The 15,390-nt window shown below is 39.9% G+C and overlaps 1 protein-coding gene across 1 annotated transcript in view; it reads right to left on the reverse strand.

Annotated features, from left to right (window-relative positions):
• The window catches only part of MDN1 (midasin AAA ATPase 1), a 155,615-nt gene that overhangs the window by 100,148 nt on the left and 40,077 nt on the right, over positions 1–15,390 (reverse strand). Inside the window, exons 7-13 of the mRNA XM_037518752.2 lie at positions 13,281–13,474; positions 11,983–12,064; positions 7,587–7,682; positions 6,130–6,242; positions 4,810–4,958; positions 3,863–3,923; positions 308–519 (exon numbers count right to left, since the gene is read on the reverse strand). Of these exons, the coding sequence (XP_037374649.1) occupies positions 308–519; positions 3,863–3,923; positions 4,810–4,958; positions 6,130–6,242; positions 7,587–7,682; positions 11,983–12,064; positions 13,281–13,474 (907 nt within the window). The remainder of the gene's footprint in view (positions 1–307; positions 520–3,862; positions 3,924–4,809; positions 4,959–6,129; positions 6,243–7,586; positions 7,683–11,982; positions 12,065–13,280; positions 13,475–15,390) is intronic.

Below are 15,390 nucleotides of genomic sequence, written 5' to 3' on the forward strand. Positions count from 1 at the left end.
TCGAGGGCCTCCCCGGTGGCGCAGCGGTTGAGCGCTGGGTTGCGAAGCTGCCCGCAGCCTCTGCAACCCCGGTTCGATCGCCGGGCAAGGGTCCCGCATGGCGCGCAGACCTCTCCTGCCTTCCCCGCTGCTCCCCTCAGCAGTGTACTTCGTCAGTCTGCCTGTTCTGCTCTCCACTCTGGCTCTGGTGAATTCTCTCACCCTCCCACGTTTCTGACTGTACTCAGTGCTTGTATAAATAAATAAATAAACCTTTAACCAAAAAAAAAAAAAAAGAAGAATTCCTCTCTCTAGGATGCATTCTTACCAGTTTCATTCTCTTTTTCACCCTTGTTAACAGCCGACTTGTGCACATGCTGCATTAGTCTCAGGAGATCATGCCACCGTTTCTGCCTATAGCAGGTCTGAATGTGACCCAAGAAGGTAAAATTTTGTTTCTTGGAAAATGTCTGGGAAAAGAGTTCTTCAAATGCCTCTCGGAGGGGAAGCCAAATAAGCTTGTGGTCCACCGGTTTGTAACTGCAACAAAAGGTCAATGTGATTCATAAATCTTTGAAGGTAATAGAAATTGGAAAGCAAACTTAGAGTTAAGTGTAGGCTTCCACATAAAATCAGAAATACTGTAGCAATAATTTATCTGTTAAAGTTGTATTTTATTTTTAAAAAAGATTTATTTATTTATGCATACAAGAACTGGGGTACTAGGCCAGAGGTGTGGGAGGTGAAAGGATTTACCAGAGACAGAGCAGGGAACAGAACAGGCAGAATGACTGAAATACACTGCTGAGGGGAGCAGCGGGCAAGTCAGGAGAGGTCTGCTGCACCATGTGGGTTGCGCCCTGGCCGGGGATCAAACATGTGCTGCAGTGGCTGAGGATAGCTTCATAGGTTGCATCTTAACCCCTTGCAACACTGCTATAAAGTTTTAAATTATAGTCTATATTCTCCATTCCAAATGTATTAAGGACCTATACTAAAATTAACTAGACTAGATAACACAATTATGAAAAAATTTTACATTCCCACTTAGGCAGTAAAGGTACATTGTTTATTTTACTAACATGTTTAAATTAACATCATGTATAACACTTAATGATTAACCATGTTTTATTAAGATTAACCTAAAAGATTTCAGAATATTATAAAAGAAAGAACACTTAAATGTTCAGTGAACTCAAGTGCGTGTCTTCTGAACTGTAGGAGTAGGGGTTTCTCCCAAAGATACTAACTGGGGAGAGAGTGGCATTCTTAGCCACTGTAATAATTTAGACCCTCCAAAGCTCAATTTTTTACTTCTTAGCTTTTAGATTACCTTGTTCCTTAGCATTTAATTCTCTGGTTAGGAAATTAGGAAATGGATTAGTAAAGGTAAGTTGAATTTTAATTCAATATAATATGGGGGAGGGAGGTTGACAATGCAAAAAGAGTCAAAAAGCTAAAAGATTAGTTGCACAAAGAGCATAAAATGTGGCTGAAAATTTTCAAGTATACAGTTTTCCATATCCTAAGATATGAAATAGTAAAATGGATAAATTTCATTTCTAAGACCAATAATTTAAGTTGAAAACTAAAATGATTCAAAAACACTTCAGGGGCCTCCCCGGTGGCGCAGGGGTTGAGCGCTGGGTTGCGAAGCTGCCCGCGGCCTCTGTGGCACCGGTTTGATCCCCGGCTGCTCCCCGGCCACCGGAGGAGGGTCCCACATGGCGCGCAGACCTCTCCTGCCGCCCGCTGCTCCCCTCCGCAGTGTACTTTGGTCCTTCTGCCTGCTCTGCTCCCCGCTCTGGCTCTGGTGAATTCTCTCACCCTCCCGGGCTTCTGACTGTACCCAGTGAATGTATAAACAAACAAACAAACAAACAAATAAAATAAAAAAAAAAAAACAAAAACACTTCAGAACAGTCAAGCACATTAGAGAACTCATGAGTTATTATTTACTCATTTTCCACAGTTCTAGTCTACTGATTTCAATAATTTTTTGAAAATCCTGAAGGATCCAGATTTGCAAACCAACCTAATTAGGTCTATAAATTTCTTATATTATTTGACACATACAAAATGTTAACATAAGCTATGAAACAGATGAAACTAACCACACATCCTAAGAACAGAAATACTACCTCTTTTCGATCCCATACCCTTGCCTATTCCTGAGTGAGTCCCCCTATTCTTTCCATCTTATACACAGGATTCTTAAGGCAGTCATCCATGGATCTACTATATGTTATATACTGAAAGATTTAACCCATACCACTTTCCAGTAAGGCAAATGTATAGAAACTAGGCATACTGACACTAATAATAAAAAAGATATATTCTTTTTCACCAAGTTGTCAAGAAAAAATTCTAGTAGTTGATTGCATTCTTTTTTGTATTATCAATTACATTCAGGGAACAAACAGGCTCTTAAGCACTCATCACATTTAAAACTACTGAAAATGGCTGACATAACATTACATATTCTTAGGAGAAGAGACAGCCCAAACCATGTTCAATTAGTACAAGATTAATGTCATTTGTGTTAGGAATACTTAGTAGGATACGAAGACATATATAGTTAAGTACAAAAGAGAGAAATACCCATTAACATAGACATACCCGTTAAACAACAAATTCCAAATATTAGTAAAAATATATTGCCAAGTATCTCAATAAGAGATAATAGAGATTAAATGTCAATTAACTGAAGTAAAATAAAACAACATAAAAAGTTCACTGGGGAAAAAGTGAAAGTAGAATTGGAATAAGAGCTTAAGATGCAGCTAATGAATCTTAAGACGTAAGATAAATTTAAACTTTTTTAAGCTTTTATTAAGTAGATATTTAGAGATATATGTAGAGCAAAATATAGGTATTGGGAAGGGAAAATAAGAAAGGCACCAGAAGAAGCATGATTCCAAAAGTACACTTCCCAGAGTGAAAAAGAATATGAAATAAGGAGACCGAAAATTAAAATACTGCTACAGTACAGTGTAGCCCTCAAAGAAAGAGATAAAGAACTTTCTAACAGACTCAATAAAGAGCAAATGGCACAATAAATTCTATTTTTTGCCTGTAAGGAATTTTTTAAGCAAGTGTTCAGAGTTAATGGGACAGAAGCCATTATAGCTCAATGTAACATATACCGATAGAAATCTTCAGTTTTACAGGTTTCAGCACAAATTAAAATTATTTGTGAAACAAACATATTCCAAAATACCAACAGGGAACAAAGGCAAAAAAGACCATAGTAGAGTTCCATGAGCAATATTTAATCAATTAGAAAGCTGATATTCCCTTTATATGTTTCAGAGATAATGGAGCTACAGGAAAGTTTAAGCTTGAATTGAAGGGTGTGATTCCAGAATGTATGCTTTAGATCAATGATTTATACATGAATATTAGGTATCAAACATTCTTTAAAATGAAAAGCAACAGGGCCTCCCCTGGTGGCACAGGCAGTTGAGCGCAGTGCTGTGAAGCTGTCCGCAGCCTCTGCAGCGCCAGTTCGATCCTGGCCTGTCGGCGAGAGTCCCACATGGCGCAGCAGACCTCTCCTGTCTCGCCCACTGCTCCCCTCAGCAGTGTATTTCAGTCAGTCTGCCTGTTCTGTTCCCACTCTGTCTCTGGTGAATCCTCTCACCCTCCCACGAATCTGGCCTGTATCCCTGTTCTTGTGTAAAAAAAAAAAAAAAAAAAAAATGAAAAGAAACATCTACACACCCAAATCTCCCCAATGAATTCTAATAAATACCCTGCTGGAGAGAAGGGAAGGGTATATAACTTTGGACTTATTTTCAAAACTATTTGTGAGCATCATTAAACAGAATTTCTTACCTCACACAGTCAACACAAAATAACAAAAATTGAAGACCACACTTACCCTCCAAGCAAGTCTGCAGTATCACTTTGTTGATTCATATTAACAACTCTCAAACGGTGACCTTAAAAAAGAAATGGCAAGGGTAATTTCAAAAATTTAAATACTGATAATCTCCAGTGTGATCCCTAATAATGTGGGAATCAGGGATAGGGCAAATTTTTAAATGCTCTGATCCTCTCATTTTTCTTTCAGGAATCTTAACATGCAAACTTCAAATAACCCAGAGAGTTAAGTACAAAAATATTCACTATATTATTGCTACAACATCACATAACTGAAATCAGTAATAAAAAAAAAAATCCTTCTTTAAGTCAATATCTACAAATTAGAAGTAAATAAATTTCCCATGTGTATACTACTCCATTAGAATAGGAATGAGGTGGCTGTTCATAAAGTTGTCCAATTCCTTTACTATATATATATAACTTGCAGCGTATATCCCATTCACTTCTCAAAACAAAACAAAATTTGTGTGTATTAGCAGAACATAGATTAGAAAATTACCAGGCTGGGGCTGCCCTGTGGCACAGGGGTTAAGTCTCAGCAGTATTAAGCTATCACCACCCACTGCAGCAAAAGTTCGATGCCTGGCCTGGGAGCTAACCCACATAGTGCAGGAGACCTCTCCTGTTGTGCCTGCTGCTCCCCTCAGCAGTATATTTCAGTAGATCTGCCTATTCTGCTCCCCATTCTGTCTCAGGTGAATCCTCTCACCCCCTACACCTATGGCCTACAGCCCAGTTCTTGTATGCATAAATAAATAAATCTTAAAAAAGAAAAGAAGAAAATTACCAGTCTGTTAACCATGGTTATTTCTAGGGAAAGCAGAGCAGTGGCACTTTTTTCAACCATAGTCCTTTCTATACTTCTAATTTTCAAAAGAGTGATAGCAGGTGGTGTGAGATGTTCATTGGCTAGTGGCAGAGTGATTCTCCTCTAGGAATTACCTGTAATATGAGCCAAGTACTGCACAGTAGACGTTTTGCCAGTCCCAGTCTCTCCCACCAGCAACACAGGCTCCCCTTTGCTGACACACACTGCAAGTTGTTCAATAAGAACAGAGGATGGTCGAGTAGCAGCAAAAGTGAGTTTCTCCCTGGGTAGGAGAAAAGGAAGTTAGAAATGCATGCTGTGATTGTCTCTTAGTGTTGCTGAGAGGAACCAGATTTTCCAGACTCAATAAATAAGAATGTGAAGACAGCTCAAAGTAATTATCTCATCCTAAAACAGAAGTACTTAAAACATATGAATTGCACAATTCATTCACGTTACAAACACTGGGTATTAAATACTTGGTATTTTATCAGGCTATGGAAATTCAAAATACCAGTAGAGACAAGACTTTGTCTCTTAAAGGTATGTCATCGTGGGCAAATTACTATACCTCTGTTTTCTCAACTATACATTTCGGATAATATTAATTGCTACTAATTACAGCAGGTTGAATAGTCTCCAAAAATCCATGTCCATGCAGAATCTGTAAATGCAACTTGATTTTAAAAAATTGTCTTTACAGATATAATTAAGGTCATATTCACAATGGATTAGGGTGGGCCTTAAATCCAATGACTGGTGTCCTCATACGGAGGGAGAAGTTGAAGTCATGAAGGCAAGATGGTCTTACGAGGATGGAAACAGGAGATTGGCCTGATCCAGTGACAAGACTGGCAGCCTCAGAAGTCAGGGAGAGGTAAGAACCTTCAGAAAAACATGGTCCTATCAGCACCTTGATTTTAGACTTCAACCTCCAGAATAATGAGAGAATAAACATGTTTTAAGTTACCAAGTTTATTATGACAATTTGTTATGATAGCCTTTGGACACTAATAAACTAGTTCATAGGACTATCAAACCACCCCATGAGAAAACAACCAAAATATTCACAAAATGTTAGGTATATAGTAAATAGTTAATAAGTGGTACTTAGATCTCTGAAGCTTTTACAATCCCAGGCTTCAGGAAATAACAGACTAACATTAGGTCATAGCCTGACTTTCAAGTGAGGCTTCATTTGCTAAACACACAGTGGAGAGTAAAATCAAGGGAATAACTTTTGTTAGTCCCAAGTTGTAAAGACACTCATCACCTTCATTTATAACATCTAGTCTCATAAAGTACTGTGAAAACATTGCTTCATATCACTCAACACACTGGAGATGCACAGTTCAGTCACACATTTTGTTCAAAGATGATGAGGGGCTGGGCCAGACCTTCCATGAAGTTCCCACAGTTCCATGGTTCTCAGTTTACATTAGAACCTTACTTACCTCTGTACATGAACAGCCTCGCTTTGTTTCCGTAGAAGACGTACTCGGCCTACTTGCACATCTAGCTCATTGATGACAATTTCTGGTTTATAAAGTTCACAGAAGAACTCAACCTGTTGGAGGGGAAAGATTTAGCCGCATAAAATACTATCGTCTCTTCAAACAGCTCCGCACCCACAAAGGCTTCCTATGCCCCTCTAATAACCCTTTCCTAAGCAGCACTTCCTACTTCCAAGGTAGGCAAATTAGGACTTCTTTTAATCATGTGATCTGTTACCTGCAGCCAAACCCAGCCCAACAGGTTCAGAAGCCTGAGGAACACCTTTGCTATTTCAGTTCCTAACAAAGGAATTCATGTTGGAATGCAGGAAATTGGCCTCTAGCTACCAACTCCACTACTGAAATGTTCTCTTCTACAAAAATAAATATCTTGATATAATAAAGAATGGCAAAGGGGGCCTCCCTGGTGGCGTAGCGGTTAAGCACTGGGCTGCGAAGCTACTCGCAGCCTCTGCAGCGATCCCCAGCCGCCGGTGAGGGTCCCACATGGCGCGCAGACCTCTCCTGCCGCACCCGCTGCTCCCCTCAGCAGTGTACTTCATCAGTCTGTCTGTTCTGCTCCCTGTTCTGGCTCTGGTGAATTCTCTCACCCTCCCACGCTTCTGACTGTACCCAGTGCTTGTATAAATAAATAAATAAATACCTTAAAAAAAAAAAAAAAAAAACACTAGTGAAGAATTGAAGTTCTGTAACTAAAAAAAAAAATCGCAAAGGGCCTCCCTTGTGGCCTAGGGGTTAAGTCTCAGCACTATCAATGCTACAATTTCAGTTTAATCCCTGGCCAGGGAGCTAACCCACATGTGGCAAGCAGACCTCTCCTGTCTTGTCCACTGTTTCCCTCAGCAGTATATTTCAGTAAAATCTGCTGGTTCTGCTCCCCATTTTGTCTCTGGTGAATTCTCACCTCCCGCCCCCCACACCTCGGTCTATACCCCAGTTCTTCTATGCCCAAAAAATAAAAAATTTAAAAAATAAAAATGGCAAAATATTAACAATGTCAGCCATGAACCTAGTAAGTGAATAGACAAGTGTTCATTGGTGTTTTTTTTTTTAATTTTCTGATGCTTGAAAATATGAATAAAAAGATGAAAAAATGTAATTATGCATAAAACTACAAAGGTATTACTAACACACAGTTCTAATCCTGAGTGTATAACCTAAATAAAATTTGCTTATTAAAATACTGGATAATGCATATGAAACAGGACACAGGAAGCACACTTTAAGGATGTGAAGCACATGGATAACTATTAATCTAGGAGAGAGTGAGGGTATTATGTCCAAGAAAGACAGCAATGAAATTACCAACTTAAACAGAGGAGGCACTCAGTATTTCAAAAGCTGTTTTGGGTAAAGGCAGAGATCAGCTTTTTTTCAACAAAAAGAGTACTACATACCTTCTTCTTGGAAATGTTCAACTTGCTTCCAATGACTTCTGCCATTTTCAGTTTACTTGTGTGCTTAGAAAGCATTGCTGTGAAACAGTCCAAAGCCTATCAAAATAAAGTAAATGCTAACAGATTTTTTTAAAGTAATACATTAATAACAAAGCATCACCATCCTAGTCACATGAGGAAAGAACATATAACCCATCAGGAGCACTTCTTTAAGAGCGCACAAAATTTACCAACCCTAGACCAAGGAACCTCAATCGTAGAGATAGGACACAAACAATTTTGAGGATTTTACAATCAAAAAACTGGTTAAATTAGGGGCAAAACCATTTTGTTTATCCTAAATTTGCCAAAACTAGCAGTCAGTGCTAATCATAAGGCATATGGTTCATGGGGAAACTGAATCCCATATAGTAAAAAACTGCTTTTTAGCCATAAATGGGAACTCCTGGTGTGCAAGAAGGATCACCTGTCATTATCCTAATTAATACCCAATCACAGCTAACTAACCACATGGTACCCACACCCAGATATGTGTCTTCTGATGTAATGAAATACAATGCACACTTCATTACCATTAATGGACTCTACCCTCCAAAAAAGTTGAATTTTGAATATATCAAGCATTTTGTCAAACTTTCTACAAGAAATACAAGGCAAAGTGATGAGAAAGGACTATGAGTGTGGTAAAGCAAAGCATATATGATAATTCTCCAACTGTAATATATCAACAACCATCAAGCAAGCTTATCAACCACCAAGCAAGCATATAAAAAGAAGACAAGAGAGAGAATTTATCTGATACCTTTGTCCACTATTCCTTGCCAGTTTCAAAATTTCTTGGAATTACCCAAGTAAAGATAGTCTTTTGCTATTTACTTGAGCTCCTGTGGACCACACCTGAGTTAATGCCAATGAGGTAACAACTCTAGTTTCAAGGAGGGTGGAACAGGTCAGAAAGATTAGACGCATGGGCCTCCCCGGTGACGCAGTGGGTTGAGCTCAGCGCTGTGAAGCTATCCACAGCTCTGCAGTGTGGGTTCAATTCCCGGCCGGCCAGGGAGATTCCCACATGGCAGGGCAGACCTCTCCTGTCTCGCCCACTGCTCCCCTCAGCAGTGTATTTCCATTGTTTGCCTGTTCTGCTCTTACTCTCCCACGCCTCTGCCCTGTACCCCAGCTCTTGTATAAAAATAAATAAATCTTAAAAGAAAAGAAAAGAAAAGAAAGGTTAGACACAAAATAGAGAGTTGACACTTTCAGCTTCAGCCTCAACTTCTGGGGAAGGAAGAGCAGCTAGAGCCTGAGTTCAATCACTTGGCCAGTGACACAAGAGCCAAATAAAATACTGGACATCCAATGCTTGGAGAGCGTCTTAGTTGATGATGTATCAGGAAGATGGCATGCTCTGCTCCACAGATACAGAAGCTCTTGTTTTTAGGACCCTCCCAGACCCTGCCCTATTTGTATCTTCCATTTGATTGTTCCTAAAATAAAAATATAACCTATACTGTAAGTATAGTACCTTCAACAAGTTCTGTGAACTGATTGAACCTGAAGGGGTCATGGGAACCTATTAATTCATACCTAGTAAGTCCTAAGAGTAGGTGTCCCCTGATACTGGCAGCCAGTGTTAGTCGGGGGAGTCTTCTAAAGGGCTGAGCTCTGGAACCTTTGGAGCTACTCTAACTCCAGGTAATCAGTATCAGAATTGGACTGAATTACAGGACACCATTTGGAATCAAAGCAACAAAGTCAGAAAACTTTCTCTCTAGACTTAATTTCTTCAACAAAGTTTTATGTCTATTATTTCTGTATTTTCCCAAACATTTCTATATTAATAAAATACTTATACACAAATGTTCACCGCAGCATTATTCAAAATAGCCAAGAGGTAAAAACAACCCAAATATCTATCAATGGGTGAATGAATGAACAAAATGTGGTATATCAATACAATGGAATGGTACTCAGCCATGAAAAGAATGAGTTAATGACTCATGCTACAACATGAATCAAGAGAACATGCAGCTCAGCGAAATAAGCCAGAAAGAAAAAGAAAAATACAGGATGGTCTCACTCATAGCAGGAATCTAGAAAACTTAAATAAGGGACCAGGAAAATGAATAACTATAAGAAAGTGAAAATCAAAATCAACAAACAACTATGAACCAGAGACACTCTATGAGGGGTGGAGGGCAGGGAGGGGAGGGATTGGGGTCAAAATTAGGGGGTTGCAATTGTATGGGGAATATAAAAATAAAATTAAAAAAAAAAAGAGAGAGAGATTATGCAAAGTGGAAGCCAGACACAAAAGGCCACATATAACATGATTCCATCTATAGAAAATGATGTAGAAAACCAGCAAATCTCCACACAGAGGATACATTTGTGGTTGCGAGGGGCTGCAGAAGGGGAAATACAGATAATAATGGTTCATGGCATGAGGTTTGCTGGGGAGATGAAAATGTTCTAGAAGTAGATAGTGGTGATGGCTGCATAATTCTGTGAACAGATTAAAAATCACTGAACTATACACACTTAAAGAATGAATTTTAGGGCCTCCCTGGTGCTGCAAGGGGTTAAGGAATGCACTATGAAGCAATTCACAGCCTCTGCAACACAAGTTCAATCCACGGCCTGCCAGGGAGCAACCAATATGGCGCAGCAGACCTCTCCTGTCTTGCCCGCTGCTCCCCTCAGCAGTGTATTTCAGTCAGTCTGCCTATTCTGTTCCCCACTCTGTCTCTGGTGAATCCTCTCACCCCCCACCCCCCACATCTCTGACCTGTACCCCAGATCTTGTATGCATAAACAAATAAATCTTTATTAAAAAAAGAATGAATTTTATGGTAAGTGAATTATACTTCAATAGCAGTTCTCTTCTCTCTCTCTTTCCTCTCCCTCCCCCCGCGCCGACATTCTAAAACACAGACTAAAGAAGCTAAGAGGAATCCTAGTAATGCCATAATTTCATTTTTAATGTACAAAAAAAAGGTTACAGGCAAGGAAGATAAAAGAAATATAGTAGGAGAGTTCACTAGAGAATGAAGAACAAGAATAAAGTGCTTGCACACAAGATTTCAGAGTTCAGCACAGTTTTAACTGCACTGCAAATGAGGTTCCTTTCTACTCAAAATAACTACCAAACACAAAAAGATACTACAAATCAAATTGGGTCACTATAGTCTTCTCAGTCCCAATGACAAAAGCCAGAATTTCATCTCTCCAGCAAACCTCAAAACTTTATAATCAAAATTGGTCAATTTTTTTTAAAGATCTATTTATTTATTCATTCAAGTGCTGGGGTGCACATGGCTGGGGTGCGGGGCAGTGAGAGGATTCAGCAGAGACAGAGTGGGGAACAGAACAGGTGAATTGATTGAAAATACACTGCTGAGGGGAGCAGCAGGCGAGACAGGAGAGGTCTGCTGCATCATATGGGTCATCTCCCTGGCCAGGATTTGAACTCGTGCTGCAGTAGCTACGGATTGCTTTATAATGCTGACACTTAACCCCTTGCACCACCAGGGTAGCCCCCCAAATTGGCCAATGCTTTAAGAACCTAATAGATATTCAAGTAGTACCACGTTTTTTCTTAAGCTGGTGGGAACAAATCTCTCTCCGTTCTTATTGAGTATGGCAGAACTGTAATGCAACAAGATTTCCCTCCTGCATAACACATTTTTTCACAAGAAGAGCATATAGAAGTTACACTTCATAACCACCACACTAGGGGCTTCCCTGATGGTGCAGGAGGTTAAATCACAGCACTATTAAGCTATCTGCAGCCACTGCAGCACGAGTTTGATTCCCAGTCAAGGAGGTAACCCACATGGTTCAGCAGACCTCTCCTGTCTCGCCCACTGCTCCCCTCAGCAGTGTATTTCAGTCAGTCTGCCTGTTCTGCTCCCCATTCTGTCTCTTGTGAATCCTCTCACTGCCTGCACCTCTGGCCTGCCCACCAGCTCTGGTATGCAAAAATAAATAAATCTTAAAAAAAATAATAAATAATCACCACACTAATTTCCATGGACTAAAGTTAAAAAACTCAACTGAGGCAAGCAGAGGGATGAGACAAATGCAAATCTATCAGACTAGAAAGTTATATATAGGAAAGTTATATACAGGAAAGTTATATACAGGAAAAAAAAAAAAACAAAGAATCATAGAAATACTTTTAATGATACTTTATAATCACCTGGGAGCTTTTTTTGTTACCTCTAATTTCAGTATTATTATGCCTAATTAGATTTGAGGCAAAATTAACTCAGTTTTAACTATCTAAGAATAATAAACAATACCTACCTAAAAGAAAAACTCTGAAAGAAGAGACAGAAAATTACAATGGTAATCAACAGGTTTTGAGAGCACTGAGAAAACAGGAAGACCAGCTTACCTCTTGGAAAATGTTTAGTGATGCAGATGAAGACAGACTGTCAAAGCTGTGAGCAATCCTATTACACCAATTCAACAGATCCCTTTAAAAACAAACAAACAAACAAAATAACAAGAAATAAGACAACAGGCCAAAGACATGAAAGGCATGAGTTTATGTGGCTCACTTAAGTCTGGGGGCCCCTGACAACTACAACTCTGCTTTTCTCTGGCAATGTGAAAACAGAAAAAATGTCAGAGTGGGGCCACCCTGGTGGAGCAAGGGGTTAAGATGCAACCTATGAAGCATCCGCAGCCACTGCAGCATGAATTCGATAGCCGGCCAAGGAGATAACCCACATGTCGCAGCAGACCTCTCCTGACTCACCCACTGCTCCCCTCAGCAGTGTATTTCAGTTGATCTGCCTGTTCTGTTCCCCACTCTGTCTCTGGTGAATCCTCTCACCCACACACCTCTGGCCTGTATCCCAGTTCTTGTATGCATAAATAAATACATCTTTTTTCAAAAAAAAGAAAAAGAAAAAAATGTCAGAGGAAATACTAAGTGAATAGTCCTAGTCCCTTCTCACTGCCAAAAGTACCTACCACGCATTTCCTGCATTCATACCAATAAGATAGAAGAGGACAAAGAGCAAGTAACTCCCAGAGAAAACTGAGGGGAATCCCTATTCCCAGTTCTCACTTCTCAAAAGGCAAATCATCCATCAAGAAAGGAGTGCAAAGGCACAGAACTTACCATATGCAGCAAAATCTTAGTGTTAAGCCTCCTCCCAAATTCAATGAAAGAATTATATAACTGTTTCCAAGTTTGTTTTTAAAAGTTACTTTTTAAAGCTAAAATATTACTTTTAAAAACCTTCTCAATTAGTAACTACAGATCTCAAAAAGGGATCTGACAACATAAAGTATATTGGATATTTAGTTCCATAATACCTGACTTCTCATAAGAAGTTAGTTTTAGCTGTTAAGAACACTTTTATGGGTCTCCCTGTGGTGCAAGGAGTTAAGACGCAACCCTTGAAGCTATCCTAAACCACTGCAGCACAAGTTTGATCACCAGCCAGGGAGCTACACACATGGCGCACCCGCTGCTGTCTTACCCGCTGCTCCCCTCAGTACTGTATTTCAGTCAATCTGCCTGTTCTGTTCCCCATTCTGTCTCTGGTGAATCCTCTCACCCCACACCTCTGGCCTGTACCCCAGTTCCTGTATGCATAAATAAATAAATTTTCAAAAAATAAAACCACTCTGATGTCAAGTTTTTAAAATATAACTCAAAAAAAGTGGTTAGTCTAGTACCTTAGAGACAATTCTCTGCCCTCAAGGCTCAATCTGTTGTTTTCTCTCCTGGCTTCTATAACTTCCTCAGATACCCATTCATTTCTAACAGAACTATCACTCTGAGAGTGATGCTTCTCTCCAGTAAGTTGGATGTAAATGTCAAGAAGGTGTTCAGTTGCTGTTAATAGGCTGGGATATCTGGTCTGAAGAACCTGACAGAAGAAGGAAAAAAAAATTTAGCAGCAGACACAATGATTTCTTAAAGCCACATATAAACTGCTACTAACACTAGTGAAAGAAAAAACGGATTCCTCTATGAAATTTGTCACCTTTGCCAAGTAAAACTTCCACCCTTACCCATATCCCACTTCTGCCTCCAAAGACCATGACTTTTTTCCAACAAAGACCTCAGTCACCTGGCAATCTCGTTATCTATAACACAGCTCAAAGTGAAACGCCAGATGGGGAAAGGATCTCCAGGCAACCAAAATATGCATCTAGGTTCCAGAAACTTACTCACTGAAGAATCCTGCAATCACTAATTTAATTTTTGAGTAGAAGAACTTGGGTGTAGACCAGAGGTTCAGGTGGAGAGAGGATTCACCAGAGACACAGTGGGGAGCAGAATAGGCAGATCTACTGAAATACACCACCAAGGGGAGCAGCAGGCAAGACAGGAGAAGTCTGCTGCACTAATGTGGGTTAGCTCCCTGGCTGAGGATAGAACTCAGGCCATGGTGGTGATAATGCTGAGAATGAACTTTTAGGCCACCAGCGATGCCATCTAGTTTAATTTTAAATGTAGTTCTAGTAAGGTCTATTGTATCCATTTTTTAGCCAAAAGCAAATTAGAAGTAATAAATGCAAAGAGGGCCTCCCCAGCGGCGCAGCAGTTGAGCGCTGGACTGCAAAGCTGCCCGCAGTCTCTGCAGCGCCAGTTGGATCCCCGGCCACCGTTGAGAGTACCACATGGTGTGACAGACCTCTCCTGCTGCACCCACTGCTCCCTCAGCAGTGTACTTCGTCAGTCTGCCTGTTCTGTTCCCCACTCTGGCTCTGGTGGATTCTGTCACCCTCCAGCACTTCTGACTGTACCCAGTACTTGTATAAATAAATAAATAAATAAATCTTTAAAAAAAAAAAAAACTTGAGTATTTAAAAAAATAAATAAATGCAAAGAGAAAGAATAAGTTTTTAAAAGCAGACCACAGTGAATGAGCTAGTGATAGAGTACTGATTAAAAAAAAAAAAAAGTTGATATTTAAAAAGCAGAAGGCAGAATTTACAAAGCAGATAAATTTAGTTCTAGGCACCTCAATAACTATTGAGAATTTACTGCAGCATAGGATACATGGTGATAATATTAGTTCCAAAGCAGCATATAAATTTGTTCATTCAAGACTACTTCCGAAGGGAAGTATCGCATATATTAGAAATAAGTCTATAATCATGTATCTACCACCACAATCAAATACAGACTATTTCATCAACCTTAAAACCAAATGTTGGGCCTCCCTGGTGGCGCAGAGGTTGAGCGCTGGATTGCAAAGCTGCCCACAGCCTCTGCAGCACCGGATTGATCCCTGGCTGCTCCCTGGCCACTGGAGGAGGGTCCCACATGGTGCACAGACCTCTCCTGCCGCCCGCTGCTCCCCTCAGCAGTGTACTTCGGTCCTTCTGCCTGCTCTGCTCCCCACTCTGGCTCTGGTGAATTCTCTCACCCTCCCGCGCTTCTGACTGTACCCAGTGCTTGTATAAATAAATAAATCTTTTAAAAAAAAAAAAAAAAAAGCCATGCTACTCTTTAAAAAAAAAAAACCACAAATGTTTACTCATGCCCCTTTTATAATATATTCCTTCCCCCATCCTTGCCTCTTGGAACCATGCGTATGATTTTCATCCTCCCTAAGTAATTGCCTATTAAGACTATCACACACATGGAATCACATGGGCCATAGTATTAAGTTCTGATTCTTTTACTCAGCAGGATGCCACTGAAATTCATCCAGTCATAGTTACTTGATGTATCATCATTTTATTCTTTTTCTACTTCTGAGTAGTGATTCCGCTAATGTATAACATGTTAGTAAGGGCTCAGTTATTTAGTAGACAAGGTCTGAAAAGAGCC

The sequence above is a fragment of the Talpa occidentalis genome, unplaced genomic scaffold (assembly GCF_014898055.3).
Source record: "Talpa occidentalis isolate TD23 unplaced genomic scaffold, MPIMG_talOcc4v2.1 talOcc4.2, whole genome shotgun sequence".
Lineage (NCBI taxonomy): Eukaryota > Metazoa > Chordata > Mammalia > Eulipotyphla > Talpidae > Talpa > Talpa occidentalis.